Below are 14,991 nucleotides of genomic sequence, written 5' to 3'. Positions count from 1 at the left end.
GAAATAAGCCCTTCTCAAAACAAACCCAGAACCGCAGGTGAAGACATCGCATTCCTAACAGCTCTTTCCCTACCCTTCTCTAACCTCTAAAGTATTTCACTTTCCCAGAACAACCAAACGCATAAAACAGTAGCCCACTCAGGAACACTGGGGCTGAGAGCCAAATCAGGGATCACCTTGTGTTTAGCTGGTTTCTACAGAATTTGTGTGGCCTGACTGCCCTCTATCGTCCAAAATAGTTTCTACACCAAAGTTGAGGAATGGTCCCGGGTGTGTCTTTTCTAGTGATAATTGTATTTCCAGATAGAAACTCAACACTGACTCTAGATAATCACTTAAAGCAAAGAGGGCTTAGGTTTAATCTTCTGGGGAAAAGCAGTACTAAGTGTAGATTTTCATAAATGACAATGCTGGCCTCCCACAGCTGGCCTCACCTTTTTCAGTAACAACGATTTTTTAAGAGTTAAACATCAACTGTGATAAAGTTGGTTATAAATGAGTTCATATATGAACTTACAGTAATCCTCTACCTTGAATATTGCCCCGGACCCTCATGTTGGGCCCAAACTTTCTGCTCTTTTCAGAGCCTTGAGCCCAGTGATAGGAGAGGAACCTTAAGCAGCTCCTCCCTCCTGAGTTTTCCAGGAAGTGGTGCAGTCAATGCACAAAGGGGCCAATACACAGTAAGCGAGCTCCAGCTGCAGTCGTGACGTCATGGCCGCGTCCCCTGCATCGGCAGGCGGACTCTCAACCACTGCGCCACCAGGGAAGCCCAAGACAAACTTTTAAGATGCCCCGCTGGAACCTAAGCTCCAACTGGTTTCCCCCAACAGACTTAGGCAGGTCTGATGCTTCTAGGTCTTGAGGAGGAAAAGGCCTAGGACAATTCTCCACTTTAACAAACAATTCTGGTTACAAAGTACGTCCCAGTGGGCTTAGAAATATGATTTCACATGAACGAAAGGGTCTTGCATTTACTTAATCCTCAGAACCCTACCACGGGGACAGCCCCAAATACACCTACCTGTCTCTGGGGACATCCAGGGCCGTGTTATAATCTGGGGGGCCTCCAGGCAACATGTTGAACAGGAGGTGATTGGTTCCTCGATCCCACCTATTAAGAAACATGTAGGAGAATTCACACATCAACTATGAAGAAACAAAGACAAGTCAGTTTCTGGATGACAAGTAGGCTTCCCAACCCATAACAGGGCCTCTTCTCAGGAGTGCCTGGAGATCCCAACAGTGCATCAGGCAGTGGCCTGGCTCCTTGAAAGTAAAGCTGGGGGATGTGCACTCCAAGCTTGTCCACTACAGAACTGCTTATGCTAATGAAAACCTGAATGCTACCTGAGTGTTCACCATTTGGTTACAGAAACAAAAAATAAATAAAATACAGAAGGCCAGTTAAATACATTAGGGAACGTGTGCAAAATGGAATACTATACAGCCCTTAAAATCATGTCGAACCGACAGATGAAGATGAAATTATCTGGAAATACATTCATGATAAATGAAGGGAAAAAGGCAGCAAGAGAACGTGTTTTGCTGTGTGATCCCATTCTGGACAAAAATGTTATATACACATGCATATGTATATATACTTTATACAAAAATGTATACATACATGCCTATGTATATGTTTTATACAAAAATGACTGAAAAGTAACAGCAAAATATTAATGATTATCTCTTAGAGGCAGGCTTATGGAATGAACCTTACTTTCTTCTTTTTGCTTACCTGTATTTTCAGACTTTTTATAGTGAATGTATATTATGTGAGTAATAAAGAAGGGGAAAAAGTGCTTAAATTTAAAAGGGAAAGCATGGGAAGCATCCTTAGCTTCTAAACGTTAAGAGGCTGGGAACCCACAGCAGTGGCACGGGAGGGTGGTACAGAGGCCAGGTGCCCAAAGCACCGGTCCTCCTACAAGTCAGTCGCTCATCCACTCATCCCCATATGATATAAGAGACAAGCAGCCAGCCGGACACCAGCTCGAGAGAACCACTGGCTCTGCCCCTCCTTCCCTCTAGTTCCTGGAAGACCTGCTATGATACCTGGAGAGCTGGGCCAGCGCCTGCGCCGTCTCCTTCACGCGGAGCGCGTTCTGGTTGAGCAGGTCGATGGACGGGATGAACAGGCAGGCCCGGGTGATGTCCTCGGTGTAGTAGTCGCTGTCTGAGATGGCCGTGAGCAGCTCGTTGTATTCCTGGGAGATGGTGCTGCTCACTGGGACACCCGCATCATCCACATACTTTTTCAGAGAGTAAATGTACACCTTGATCTTGTTCTTGGGGTTGAAGCCACAGCGGTAGACGTCGAAACATGTGTGCATTCTGCAGCTGAGGTCGCCACGCTCGGGGACGGGGCTGTCGGCCGGCAGCCTGACCACCGGCACGTCGCGGATGCTGCGCTTCTGCACGCTCCAGTCGCTCGAGGACTCGATGGAGTGCGGCCAGAACTGAAACATGCCCGTGGCGATGAGGCCCAGCAGGACGATGGAGAAGAGGGTGATGTAGTAGATGCGGTGCTTGGTCTTCATTCTCGGGATGAGGGCAGGACCCCGGATGTTGTACTTGACCGAGGCACACATAATGACCCAGAGAGCCTCTTCCTCACACTCCTGGTTACCAGGGGAGAAGAGAGAAAAGTGAAGTTCTTAGGGTGGCAGATGACACTTGAAAGGACTGTTCAACTTTGAATCTACCTCTTTCCCTTAAGTGGTCTGATGAAATAATGAAAAGGGATTTTTGACCTGTCTTATAAATAAATAAATGTGTACATATGAGAATATGATATATTTAATATTACATACTTAATATAAATACTGTTAACATAATGTAAAAATACTACTATATTCTATAAATATATATTCTCTGAAAGCATAAGCTGGTAAATGCATGGGACCTAGGAAGAGGGGTACTGACCAAGGAAGAAAAATCAAAAGTGGAACAGCTGAAGACAGTTGTTTTATTTTGCTTTCAAATACTTGCCTAACATAAACTGATGCTTCATCTGGACAAACTGATGTTTCGTTCATTATACTAAAGCCTGTTTTCATTCATTCATTCATTCATTCAACCCTCATAGAGGACCTAAACAAAGAAGAAAGTGAAAACCTACCTTAGAGGAATTTATATGCTAATGAGACACAAAACTGTAACAAAATTTGGACACATTTAGATGGAAGGGAGAAATGAAGAAACAGGGAAGGAGGAAAGGAGAGGTGGAGGGAGGAAAAGAAAGGCCCATGAGGTAGATGCATTTCTAAAGATTGATGCCAACAATTCTCCCCACTGGTGAAGGTGCACACCACTTGTCCACTCAGAAGGTGGAATCTCTTTCCCATCCCCCTGAATTCGGGCTAGCCTTGTGACTTGTTTGACCAAAAGAACGTGGCAGAAGTGAGATTCTGGGGCCTCTGAGTCCAAGACTTAAGAGACCCTGTAGCTGATGGAAGTCAGCTGCCACGTTATAAGGAAGCTGAGCTCCCAGCTTAGGGCAACCTCAGGAAGACCCCAGGGGAAACTATGTGAAGCAAACCTGAACCAGCCCCACCAAGCTCTGTAGAGATGGCAGAATCCCAAACAAATACATGATTGCTGTTGCTGTGGCTGTCTGTAAGTTTTGAGGTGGTGTGTTATGTAGCAATAGATAAAGAGCCAATAAGCATCATTGACAGATATAAAGAAAATCCTTAGTCCTCAGCTGAAAATGCAGTCCCCCTGTAGACCACAAATTAAGATCCTTACCGAACAAGCCCGACACCTGATGCCTAGCTACCGTGTGGGGAGGGTAAAGCCTTGAGTGTGACTGCATCATCTGGCACAGACATGTTACTGCAACAAGAGACTTTAGGACTTCAGCATTCCACATGTCAAAATCCCGATCTTCAAAATGGCCTCATTCAGAAAAGCTATTAATATAAAGGGAAATAACTGAAAAGCTCATAGAGGTCTACCTTAAGGTTTATCAACCATTTTCACTATGGCTAAACGGAGTTCTCCCCAAAGATGCCCATACTGTAAGACTGCTTCCTTCCTAGCCAGCAGGGTCTCGTCAAGCCTTGAATGTTGCAATCATCATCAGCTTTTTGGGTAAAATGTGCTGAATGGTCATGAATGATTTCAACTTGTATCTCTCTGAGACCATGATCTGGAACATATCAAGAAATGTGCTTGTCATGGACTAATGTATGAAAGTTCATACATTTTAAGCTTAAAGATTATCATCTTTGGGGTATATACATTAGCCATTCAATATATACTAATGGATTCCATGACAGAAATGCAGGCACAAGAGCTATTTCACTTTTTCTGTCATTCTAACGATGAACAGGATGTTCCTAGCCTGCCCCCAACCCCTACTTACCACCAGGCCCACCCTATCGTTTTCCTTCTCTCCATGTATCCCTCCTGGAGCTAGAAAAGAGGTCTTGGCACAAATGCACGCAAGGAGCTGCACTCTCCACATACCCCATGCCAGAACTGCCCAACAGGCTATCAAGGTGTATCTATATCCTGAATCAATGGTTCTCAAACACCCAAATGCTAAGAATCACACAGGGAGAGCTTGTTAAAACACACAGAGTCTTTGGCCCCAGCACTGGAGGGTTGTATTAGTTGGTCTAAAATAAGGTCAAAGAATCTATCGATTTAGCAAGCCCCTTGCGTGTTTATTTTATGCAGCTAGGTTTGAAATCTTCACTAATGTTAGACAAACTACCTTTTAACATAGTAGCTTTTTTCTTTTTTAATTTATTTTACTTATTTATTTTTGGCTGTATTGGGTCTTTGTTGCTGCACGTGGACTTTATCTAGTTGCAGCGAGCAGGGGCTACTCTTCATTGCAGTGCGGTGGCTTCTCTTGTTGCGGAGCACGGGCTCTAGGTGTGTGGGCTTCAGTAGTTGTGGCACGCAGGCTCAGTAGTTGTGGCACACGGGATTAGTTGCTCCACAGCATGTGCCATCTTCCCAGACCAGGGCTCGAACCTGTGTCCCCTGCATTGGCAGGCGGATTCTTAACCACTGTGACACCAGGGCACAGTAGCTTTTAAACCTTTTTTTTTTAAACTAAAACCTATAAGACAACATTTTATATTATGACCCAATACAGACATAGATGTGTATGTATAATATCTGAAATAAAACAAATATTTCACAAAACACTGTTTCCACAAAACAGTGTTTAACCTTAGTACATAGTATTAGCCACAGAACATGTGATGCACACTGTGTTCTTCTATTATCCTATTGCTTCTTAAAAATACTGGCCAATAGAGCAATAATCCACAAAGGTAGTATCCACATATGAGCTTTACAATTTTCATGAGCTCCAGATTATAAAAAAAGACATTACCACAACAAAATAAATCCAAAGATAATAGAAGGAATTAAGTAATAAATAAAAGCACAGAAATTAATTAATTAAAACTCAAATAGGATCAACAAAACTAAACTTTTTTTAAAAAACACTAAAGAAATTGACATTTGGGCTTCCCTGGTGGCGCAGTGGTTGAAAATCTGCCTGCTAATGCAGGGGACACGGGTTCGAGCCCTGGTCTGGGAGGATCCCACATGCCGCGGAGCAACTAGGCCCGTGAGCCACAACTACTGAGCCTGCGCGTCTGGAGCCTGTGCTCCGCAACAAGAGAGGCCACGATAGTGACAGGTCCGCGCACCGCGATGAAGAGTGGCCCCCGCTTGCCACAACTAGAGAAAGCCCTCGCACAGAAACGAAGATCCAACACAACAAAAATAAATTAATTAATAAACTCCTACCCCAACATCTTCTTTAAAAAAAAAAAAAGAAATTGACATTTGACATAATTCTGGTAAGATTAATCAAGATAAAGAGAAAATAAAGCACAAATAAATACCTAGAATGAAAAGGGGCCCATAACTCTAAATACTGCATGTATTTAAAAGATGAGATGGTATCAATGAACTTATGCCAAAATATTTGAAAATTTAAATGAAATGGAGAAATTCTTTAAAAATATACCTTATTAAAACAGTCTCAGGGAGAAACAGCAAACCTGGAAATCTCTATAACATTAAAGAAACTGAATCAAAAGTTTAAAAAATCTTCCTATAAAGAAAATTCCAGATCCAAAAGATTTTCCAAGTTCTACCAAACAGTCAAGAAACAATAATTCCAATTTTGCACAAATTATCCCAAAGTTCGGAAAAAAGAAGAAACATTTCCTGACCTACTTTAGGAGGCTAGTATAACACTAATACCAAAAATCTTAGACCAGTGATTCTCAAAATACAGTCTGGGGGCTCCAGGGGGTCGCCAAGACCCTTTCAAAGGATCTGAACTATTTTTATAATAACATTGACATTTTTTCACCTTCATTTGCCAGAGGCTACATGATGTGTGATAATGCAAAGACTGAAGGCAGAAGTAAACACAAAAATCCAGCTGTCAAGTTTTTCCAAACATAATGAAATATATCAACTCACAGATTCAAGATGCTCAACTCCAAGTACAATATATACAAAAAAACCCAAAAACAAGACAAAAACCTACTAGATATGTCAAAGTAAAACCACTAAAAAGAAAGCCAAAGAAAAATATTAAAAGCATCCAGAGGGGAGGAAATCTATTCAAAGCAGATTAAAGAGCTATATGTAACAGGCAAAACTGTTAAGATATTTAGAACACAAAAGAGAATATCTGTGAATTCCACGTAGAAAATGATTTCCAAAATAAAATACAAAAAGTACAAATCACAAAAAGGTAAAATAATAAATTCAGTGTTACAATTAAGAATTTTTATTCATCAAAAGACATCATAAGGAAGTAAAAAGACAAGCTATAAACTAGAAGATATTTGCAATACATGTAACCGATAAGGACTAACTAGCAACCAGAATAAAGAGCTCCTACAAAGTAATAAGAAACAAACAAAAAAGCCAAAACAAACAAACAACAGAAAACTAAAGACTTAAACAAGAATGTCACAGAAGAGGCAACAAAATGGCACATAAACATCTGAAAAGATGTTTAGTCTAATTAATGGACAGGAAAAGTATGGCAATAAAACAAGACATCTTCTACCCACCAGCATGGCAGAATGTCAGCATCAAACACCACCAAGTGCTGGTGGTGACCTGGGGCCACAGGAACTCCAAGAGTGGGAGCATGACCTGGCTCCACAGTCCCAAGGGGGCATCAGGAGGGCTGGAAAGAAGAGAGGCTGACACCCACTATGTTAGGCATCACATTTTGCTTCCTACCTGTCACAGTTTGAGTTCCCCCATAATTAACTCCCCAAAAAGAACCAGAGACAAGGATGGGGGTGCAGGCAGTTTTACTTGGGAGCTAGAGAACAGAGCAAGAAGAGAGACAGGGAACCAGGGAAAGCCAGTAGGAGTGTGTTATTAAGCTGGGTAACGGGCTCTTTAGGAACCCTCTGAAGAACCATGCAAACCACACCATGTCCCTCAGAAGGAGGAGAGGCCAGGTCATTTATCTGCAAACTCCTATCCACCATTGCTTGCAGGTAGCCTGGTATTATTATCAGCTCTGACCCTGTACTTAACAGCCCTCAGAAGGTCTGGATATTCTCCTTTCCTTGATGTACCACAAGTCTGATAAAGACCTACAGTTCCCTTGAGGAAGGACTCGGGAAACATCTGTCTATACTTTCAGGGATGTTGCAAAGTTCTCCTTCAAAGAGATCCAGCCTCCCCCTCAGTCCATGGGATACAGGTCTGAGAGCTGGCTCACATCTGAAGACTAGGTGATAGTGATTCTTCCACTGCAGCAGCTGACATCAGCCTTCTACTTGTCATCTGTTGATTTTTTTTTTTCTGGTTACACAGTGAAACAATACCCTAGTTGGCTGCCCATCTATACCCTCTATAGGAATGCCAGGCTCTATTAGCATCACAGTGGGTCCAGACACACTGGTTTTGAGTCAAGCCTCACTGCTTATTATGGATACTGTGTCTTCCTTGCCTCTGACGGTTAGTGTCACCACGTGGCTTCTGCCATTTCAGAATCCTACCATCCTCGTTGATACTTGGGAACCCAGTTCCATGGTCAAATCTCATAAAGTCAACCCTGGCCTATGGAGGAGAATCAACGTTGAGCTTCTCAAACGTGCTGGTCCCCTCCCTGCGGTTCCATATTACCAGAGGGAAGGGAGAACGCCCTCCTGGGAACATGGGCAGGAAAGGCACCTCTGGCCTCAAGTAATAAATCTATTTCAAATCTCCACCTCCCTGAACCTTCTGACCCCTACCTTAATATTCTGCCAACACAGCTCTGGCACCTTTACCTCATCTACGCCAGACTAGGGTTTCTCAAGCTCAGAACTACTGACATTTTGGGCCAAATGATTCTTTTCTGTGGGGAGCTGTTCTGTACAATGCAGAGCGTTTAGTAGCATCCCTGGTCTCTACTCAAGAGAAGCCAGAAGCAACCCCTAGTTGTGACAACTAAAAATACATACAGACATTGCCAAATACCCCCTGGGGAGGCAAACTGGCCCTCAGTTGAGAACCAACGGTATGACAGTCATATCCAAGGTTCCAGGAGCCTGCCCTGCAGCACATCAGGACCAGCCTGTCCTTGCAAGGCCACGGAGTCCTGAATCAGGAGAGAATCCTCCCAAGAGTCACTCCCACTTGGCTTCACAGTCCACCGCTACCCCACTTTTGGTCTGACACCCTCAAGATTCATTCCCGTGTGTTCCTCCAGTTCCTGCTGGTCCACACGAGCCAGGTCCTGCAGTTCTTCCAGTACAACAGCTATCACCCCAGCAGCCGGGGCTGTACTTCCCCACTTAGGCAATGCTGAGATCTGAGGGCGGGGGATGGGCAATGTTGAGGAGGAGAAGCTCTACCTTGCAAGGTATCCACCTCCAGGGAAGGCTTTGCATAGTGTCAGGTAAGGAGCGCTTCTTCTCAGCAATGGAGAGAGATACTTCTGCTGGCCCAGAGGATCTAGGAAATCTGTGAGTTCAGTCCTCAGCGCCTCCACCCAAAATCTCCATCCTAAGACTCAGGGTCCCACTTCTTCCCTATCATGGCCCTGACTTCAGCAGAAGCAGCCTGTCAAGGCCGTGCACTCAGCTTCCTTTGCAGTTCAGCCATAATTACAATTAAATTCTGGGCCTGATTTTCAACACAGTCTGCCCTCCAGCTGCAGGAAACTCTGCCATGGAGTTCAGTCTTTCACAATGCGTCCCGAGTTGATATCTGGCTGATCTGAGCCTGATCGCACCTAAGGCCTCTAAGGAGATAACAAGAGCCAACCAATTCCACCAGCGTCATCGTGACCACAGTCCACACACTGCTCAAGCGAGTGCTAGAGCTCCTGTGCCAGCCAATGCTCTCCTTTCTACCTGAACCTCATCCCAACCCTCCACTGGTCAGTGTGACGACTCAGTGACGCTAGAGGGCACCAGGGGTTATCAACGCCTCACCTACCCCCAGCAAAGGGGTCCCGGTTGCCACCCGAGGGTGAGCGATTCCAGTCTCACAACGCTATTCTCAGGACGTGCTTTCTAGAGCCACTTCCAGTACCAACCGCCTTAGTTTATGTTCTGCCAAACTAAAAATGGCTTGGGTGCAAGCAGCTTGCAGAAGACGAATCCAGAAAGCCAGAGGGAGGGAGTAAGGAGAGGAGTTGGAGAAGAACGGAAAGCCGTGAGGGTGCATTACTGTGCTGGCTGCCATACTGAGCTGGGCAGATGGGGCTCAATCCTCCTAGGCTCCCTCTGAAAAATGCACCTGAGAACTGTCCCTTTCAAGGACATTTCATCCACCGAAGCCTATCCATCCCACACCTCTCCCACCCCCACTCCCCACCTGAGGGCTGTTCCCAGGGATATAAACTCACATTTCTGAGGTTTGCCTACACTGGCTAAGTGAGCATCCACAAGTCTGTGCTGAACAGCTGAGAGAGATGGTGAGCACTTGGGGTGGAATAAAAACCCTTAATAAAAAAAGAAATGAGGGGAAAAGCCTTAAGTGAAAAACCCTAACAAAGTCGAGCTTTAGAGACCGAGAACTCTCGGTGAACATCCTTGTACCTTTTACAGGCTTCGTTACAGCACTTGCCAGATTGTAGTAATTGGTTTTGTAATTGAAAGTCTCTCTTCTACTGGTCGTCACTTTCTTGTAATCTGAGTTTTTCATCTCTGCTCAGTATTCCCAGCATCTAATATCATGTCTAGAACACATTCCATGTAAACATAAATGTCTGTTGAATGAAGGAGTGTCTCTATACTTCCCAGTTCCGTCAGCACACACACTGTTCAAGGTCCAAGTTTTGAGTAATTATATGGTGATTAACTCTCATCATTTTCCTTCTTGAATTAGAGTTTCCAAAGGGGGGGGGAAATAGCCAGGTAATTTCACAGATGGAATTTTCTGTACCTACCCTTGACCACCCTCCTCTCCCCTAACACTGAGCTTCCCCAAGAGGACAAACCAAAAGGAATCTTCTATTAATGAATGTTTTTCCATATAATACCACAACCTGGGTCAAAATAAGACTTTCACAACAAGCCCTACAAACTTTAGCCTCCTCAAAGCACATCAAATCTGTCCCTGCAAAACACTGGAATCATCCGGCTAGATGTCAGGCACTGAATCACTGGAAAAATCTTTCAACCTCACTCTACTGTCAAGATGAGATGCATTTTCTGTTCCTGGAATTAGTTATTCCTAAATCTTGCCTGAATAACCTTTCCTCAGTGCTTCAGGCTATGTCCAATCCACTTAGTCCAAAGTTTTCAGTCCCAATCTCTCATCTTCTTAACCTTTTTACAGAAGCCCTCACAGCTGAACTCTTGGGGCCGCTGCTACCCTGGAACTTAACTCACCTGTTCCTGAAAACAAAGGAACCAAATATTGATCGAAGCAGGAAAATATGCAATTCACTGCCTTACCTGATAGGATCCATTACCATTAAAGTTATGTTATAGCTAACCATCCCTAAAAATGATTTCAAATTTAAAAAAAAAAAAAACCTGTGCCCCTTTGTGGGAATTATACTATAATTAACACAGTGCATGCAACTAAGGAACTACTGATAATAACTAAACTTTACTGCAGACCTACTACACGCCAGGATCTGTTTTAAGTACTCTGCGTTAACTTAATCTTCCTAACAGTGCCGTGTGACAATCTATGATTATCCTCATTTTACAGACAGGGAAAGTAACAAGGAAGGCTAAGCAACTTGCCCAATGTCACACAACTAGAAAATGCCAATGCTAGGATCTGGAGAACGGCAGTCTGGCTCCGGAGCCTGCACTCTTTAACCCCCATGTGAAGCCGCCTCCCCTAATTACCCTTAAAAGCCTGAATTAGATACACCTTTTTCATTCCTCAATTAACCAGCATAATTTGACAGACGCAAATCTATCCATTTACACCAGCATTTGCAACCAGATGGCTTAAGTCAGCGGCAGTGAGGAGTGACAGAAATTGAGTCATGTATTTTATTACTGTAAATAGCCTTTGAGCTCTGAAATTTACAAACTAAATCCAGTTTAAGTCCTCAGGGCACTCAATTGACTTAGAAGAAGAATTTAAATGGACGTATTTCTATTTCAAGACATCTTCCGACAGATAAATCAAGGACCCTTCTAGATTAGCACTTCCCAATAAGTTACACCAAGTAATTTTAACCTCAAAACCGTATACATATATCTGGTTCCCGCCGCCAGTAAGTAAAACTCCAAGTGCCTCTGAGCTTCAAGTAGATGCCTAGAGCCCGGACACCGCTGGTCACCCTCCTCACCAGAGCATCCGGTCCTGCCCAGGGCATCTGGTACCGCACGGGACGCCACTGGCCAAGGCAGAGCCCAGAGCTGAAAAATCCCAGTGGGAGAAAGCAGATCCCTGTGGCTCGCGGGAAGGAGCTGGCAGTAGAGAGAGGTCACGGCAGAGGGTGGGGCCTTCGGAAAAGGAAGCCACGGGATCCCGGGAAAAAGGAAAGGTGCGGACGGGGAAGAGAAGTGGGCAAGGAAACAGGTGGGAAACCAAAGTGTGGGGCGGGGCGGGTGACGAAGAAGGCGGGGCGGAAATCAAAGCGCATCCAAAGCGGGAAATCACCGGGAGTGGCGCCGGCCTCTCGCAGCCCTCGGACCTCCGCGCGGCCCGCGCTTCCCCGGCGATTCGGCCCCGACTCCGCCGCGGCCCGGGGAGGCCCGAGCCCTCACCGGGGGCCCGCCCGGCCCTTCCGCGCCGCGCTTACCTCGGCCACGGTTGCCTCCCGCTCGGCCCCGCGCTCGGTCACCGGCTCATGCCGTGGGGCACTGGCCACAGCCGCCTGGGTGGGATCGCGCCAAGCTGCTGGTGGCCCCCACCTGCGCCGGGTCTGCTGGAGCGAGCGTAGAGCACTGAACCGGCTGGCTCGGCGGCCTGACACCCAGCGCACTGCGCATGCGGGAGCGGCCCCTGCTCGCGCCTCCTGCTGGACAGGAGGAGTCAAGGCACCGCTTAGGGTTTCTCCCAGGCAGGCGGGCGAAACTCGGGCTCCACAGTGAAATCCATAGACACGCAGCCTCGTTCATAGTTAAAGAAACTGCAAACCGAAACGAAGCCCCATGCTTAACTTACAAAACTGTTATAAAACTGACAAAAATGTAAACGTTTTAGTATAATCGGTGTTCATGCGCGTGCAACATTCCTGAAAGGGAATTTGGCAATTATCCATTAAACGTAAAATTTAGGTAACTTTCCCCAACAATCCCTCTGTATGGAGTTTACCCTATGGATACTCTCAACGACGTTTATCAAAATTTTCATTACAGTACTGTTTCTAATAATAGCGAAAACCCGGACACAACCAAAATAAACTATGGAAAATTTGATATTAATCAAAATAAATTATTAGAATGTAATAATGAGAGAATGCATATGTATGTTGGTATGGGAAAATCTCAAAGACATGTTAATATGAAAACATGGTTTAAAACAGTAGACGAGTATGATCCTTTTTATGTAATAAAATATACATATATATGTAAGCAGAAACAGAAGACAGAAAATATAATGTAGATGCTTAGATTCAGGCATTTATATATAACATTTTTCTGGAAATAATTCAAGAAGCAATAAACAGTTTTAGAGGGATTAATTGTGGAAGTAGAAATGGGGGAGAAAAACTTTCATTTTCATTTTGTTTCTGTATATATTTACATGATCTAGCCTCCTACATGCACAGCAAAACCCCTGTCATAAGACAGTAAGTGGAGTCTAAAAAATTCAATCAAAATGCAGACTGATGTTATTGAGAAGTTAATGAAATGACCCCACTGAGCCTATGCAGTTTACGGACAATGGCTGCAGAATCCAAATCCATCTGGTCTCAGCTGTACCTCAGCACCATCTGGTGGAAGTTGTCACTTGGAACTTAAATATTCATAGGGATGATTCTGAGTCTAGAGACCCCCTGGGGCTTCCAGCAGCAACAGTGATTCCAAGAATATTCTTGTGAGTTAATGCCTGCTTAACACAGATCCAGAGAGATTGGGATGAGAATATTCTGGAGACAGGAAAACACATTCTGCTTCCCCACATCTAAGAGAGCATTTGCTCTGCTCTTCAAATCCACACCCGCCCCCAAAAAAATGATAAGAAATTTTAGCACACATACACATTTGAGAAACAGATAAGTGGAAAGCACTTTCACTTTCTTCTTTGTCTTTCTCTGTAAACATTTTAAATGAATTATTTTTTCCTTAAATGAGGACTTCCTGTGTTAAAGACCCGTGTTAGGCATAGCCTTTGAAGAACCTGCCTATCTTATTCACTTTTTATAACCCTAAACATGCATACTGCCTGGCACATAGGAAGTGCTCAATGAGTAGTTTTTGAATGAATAAAGGGTGCCCAGATGCTGGGAGGAGCTCAATAGAAAGAAAACAAATGCACAAGTAAGATTCACCAAAGCAGAGGATGGAGAGTGGCATAGGAAAATGTACACAAAATGCTATAGCAGGGGTCCCCAACCCCCGGGACGGTACTGGTTGCCACCAGTCCGTAGAAAAACTGTCTTCCACAGAACTGGTCCCTGGTGCCAAAAAGGTTGGGGCCCACTGTGCTACAGGGTTCAAGAAAGAAAGCGATCACAACTGGAAAGATGTAGGAAGACCTCACGCAAGAGTTGACACTTTTGTTGGTCCTGGAGGACAGTTAGGATTTTGACAAATAGAGGATGAAGAGGGCATTCCAAGCAGAGAAAAAAAAGCATGAGCAAAGGCATAGATGTGAGAAAGGAGGAGAAGCAGTCAGAAAGAGCAAGTGTCTTTTAAACCAGCATGGTTCAAACGGTGGGGCTACATTTCTAGGGGTAGAAACCATGCAAGGAATTGGAGGTGAGAAAGTATAGAAGCTGTGATATTAGAAGTTACGTGACACTAAAGCAGCTGAGAGCGACTGCAGAGAAGAATGAGAAAGAAAACTGTGGGCCAGGACCTGAAGTCTCAGAAGGTAGAAAAGTACTTGTGGTCGGTGGTTAGAAGAGAGACTGTAGAAAGATGTTTCATTACTTGCTCTGAAGGGACAGGACAAAGCAAAGACCGTGCAGAGTCCCGCGAACCCAGTGAGCCAGGAGAAGTGCAAGCGAGTGTTAAAAAGGGTGTGGTTTTCAAGGAAAGGGGTATCATCAGCCACTTTTTTGAAAGTGAGTTTACAATGAAGAGCAATTGCTAGTGTGGAGATGAATGCCAGCTTTACCACTTCCTTTATACGATAGCAGTCTGTAAGTATGGAGAAAGGTATACTCCCCAAGAAAAAAGACTCCGTGAAAGAATTGTTTTGTGGCATTTCACGTTGGGTCAGCTTATACAACACTGGTAGGCAGCCTGGTGGACCAGAAAACACCTATCAACACCAGAGCAAATATAACGAACACTCTCTCAAATGGATACTGAGCTCACAAAAGAAGTAAAGAAAACACACAAGGAGCCAAAAATGAAGGTGAAGTGAGAAAATTGAGTGTTGAAGGTACAGTTTGGG

The 14,991-nt window shown here is 44.5% G+C and overlaps 1 protein-coding gene across 3 annotated transcripts in view; it reads right to left on the bottom strand.

The window, feature by feature from the left end:
• Window positions 1-12,412, bottom strand: part of EXT2 (exostosin glycosyltransferase 2) — a 142,022-nt gene extending 129,610 nt beyond the window's left edge. The window contains exons 1-4 of one of the 3 annotated variants that reach the window (XM_081240991.1): window positions 12,224-12,299; window positions 3,754-3,917; window positions 2,059-2,624; window positions 1,025-1,114 (exon numbers count right to left, since the gene is read on the bottom strand). In XM_081240991.1, the coding sequence (XP_081097117.1) occupies window positions 1,025-1,114; window positions 2,059-2,594 (626 nt within the window). In that variant the 5' untranslated portion in view covers window positions 2,595-2,624; window positions 3,754-3,917; window positions 12,224-12,299. Of the gene's footprint in view, window positions 1-1,024; window positions 1,115-2,058; window positions 2,625-3,753; window positions 3,918-12,223 lie in introns of all 3 variants that reach the window. The other 2 variants (XM_081240993.1, XM_081240992.1) reach the window with 2 other exon arrangements.
• Window positions 12,413-14,991: the final 2,579 nt, after the last annotated feature.

The sequence above is a fragment of the Mesoplodon bidens genome, assembly GCF_964165515.1.
Source record: "Mesoplodon bidens genome assembly, chromosome: 7".
NCBI lineage: Eukaryota > Metazoa > Chordata > Mammalia > Artiodactyla > Ziphiidae > Mesoplodon > Mesoplodon bidens.
The sequence above is the reverse complement of the archived record's forward strand: the minus strand, read 5'-3'. Positions and strand labels throughout refer to the sequence as shown.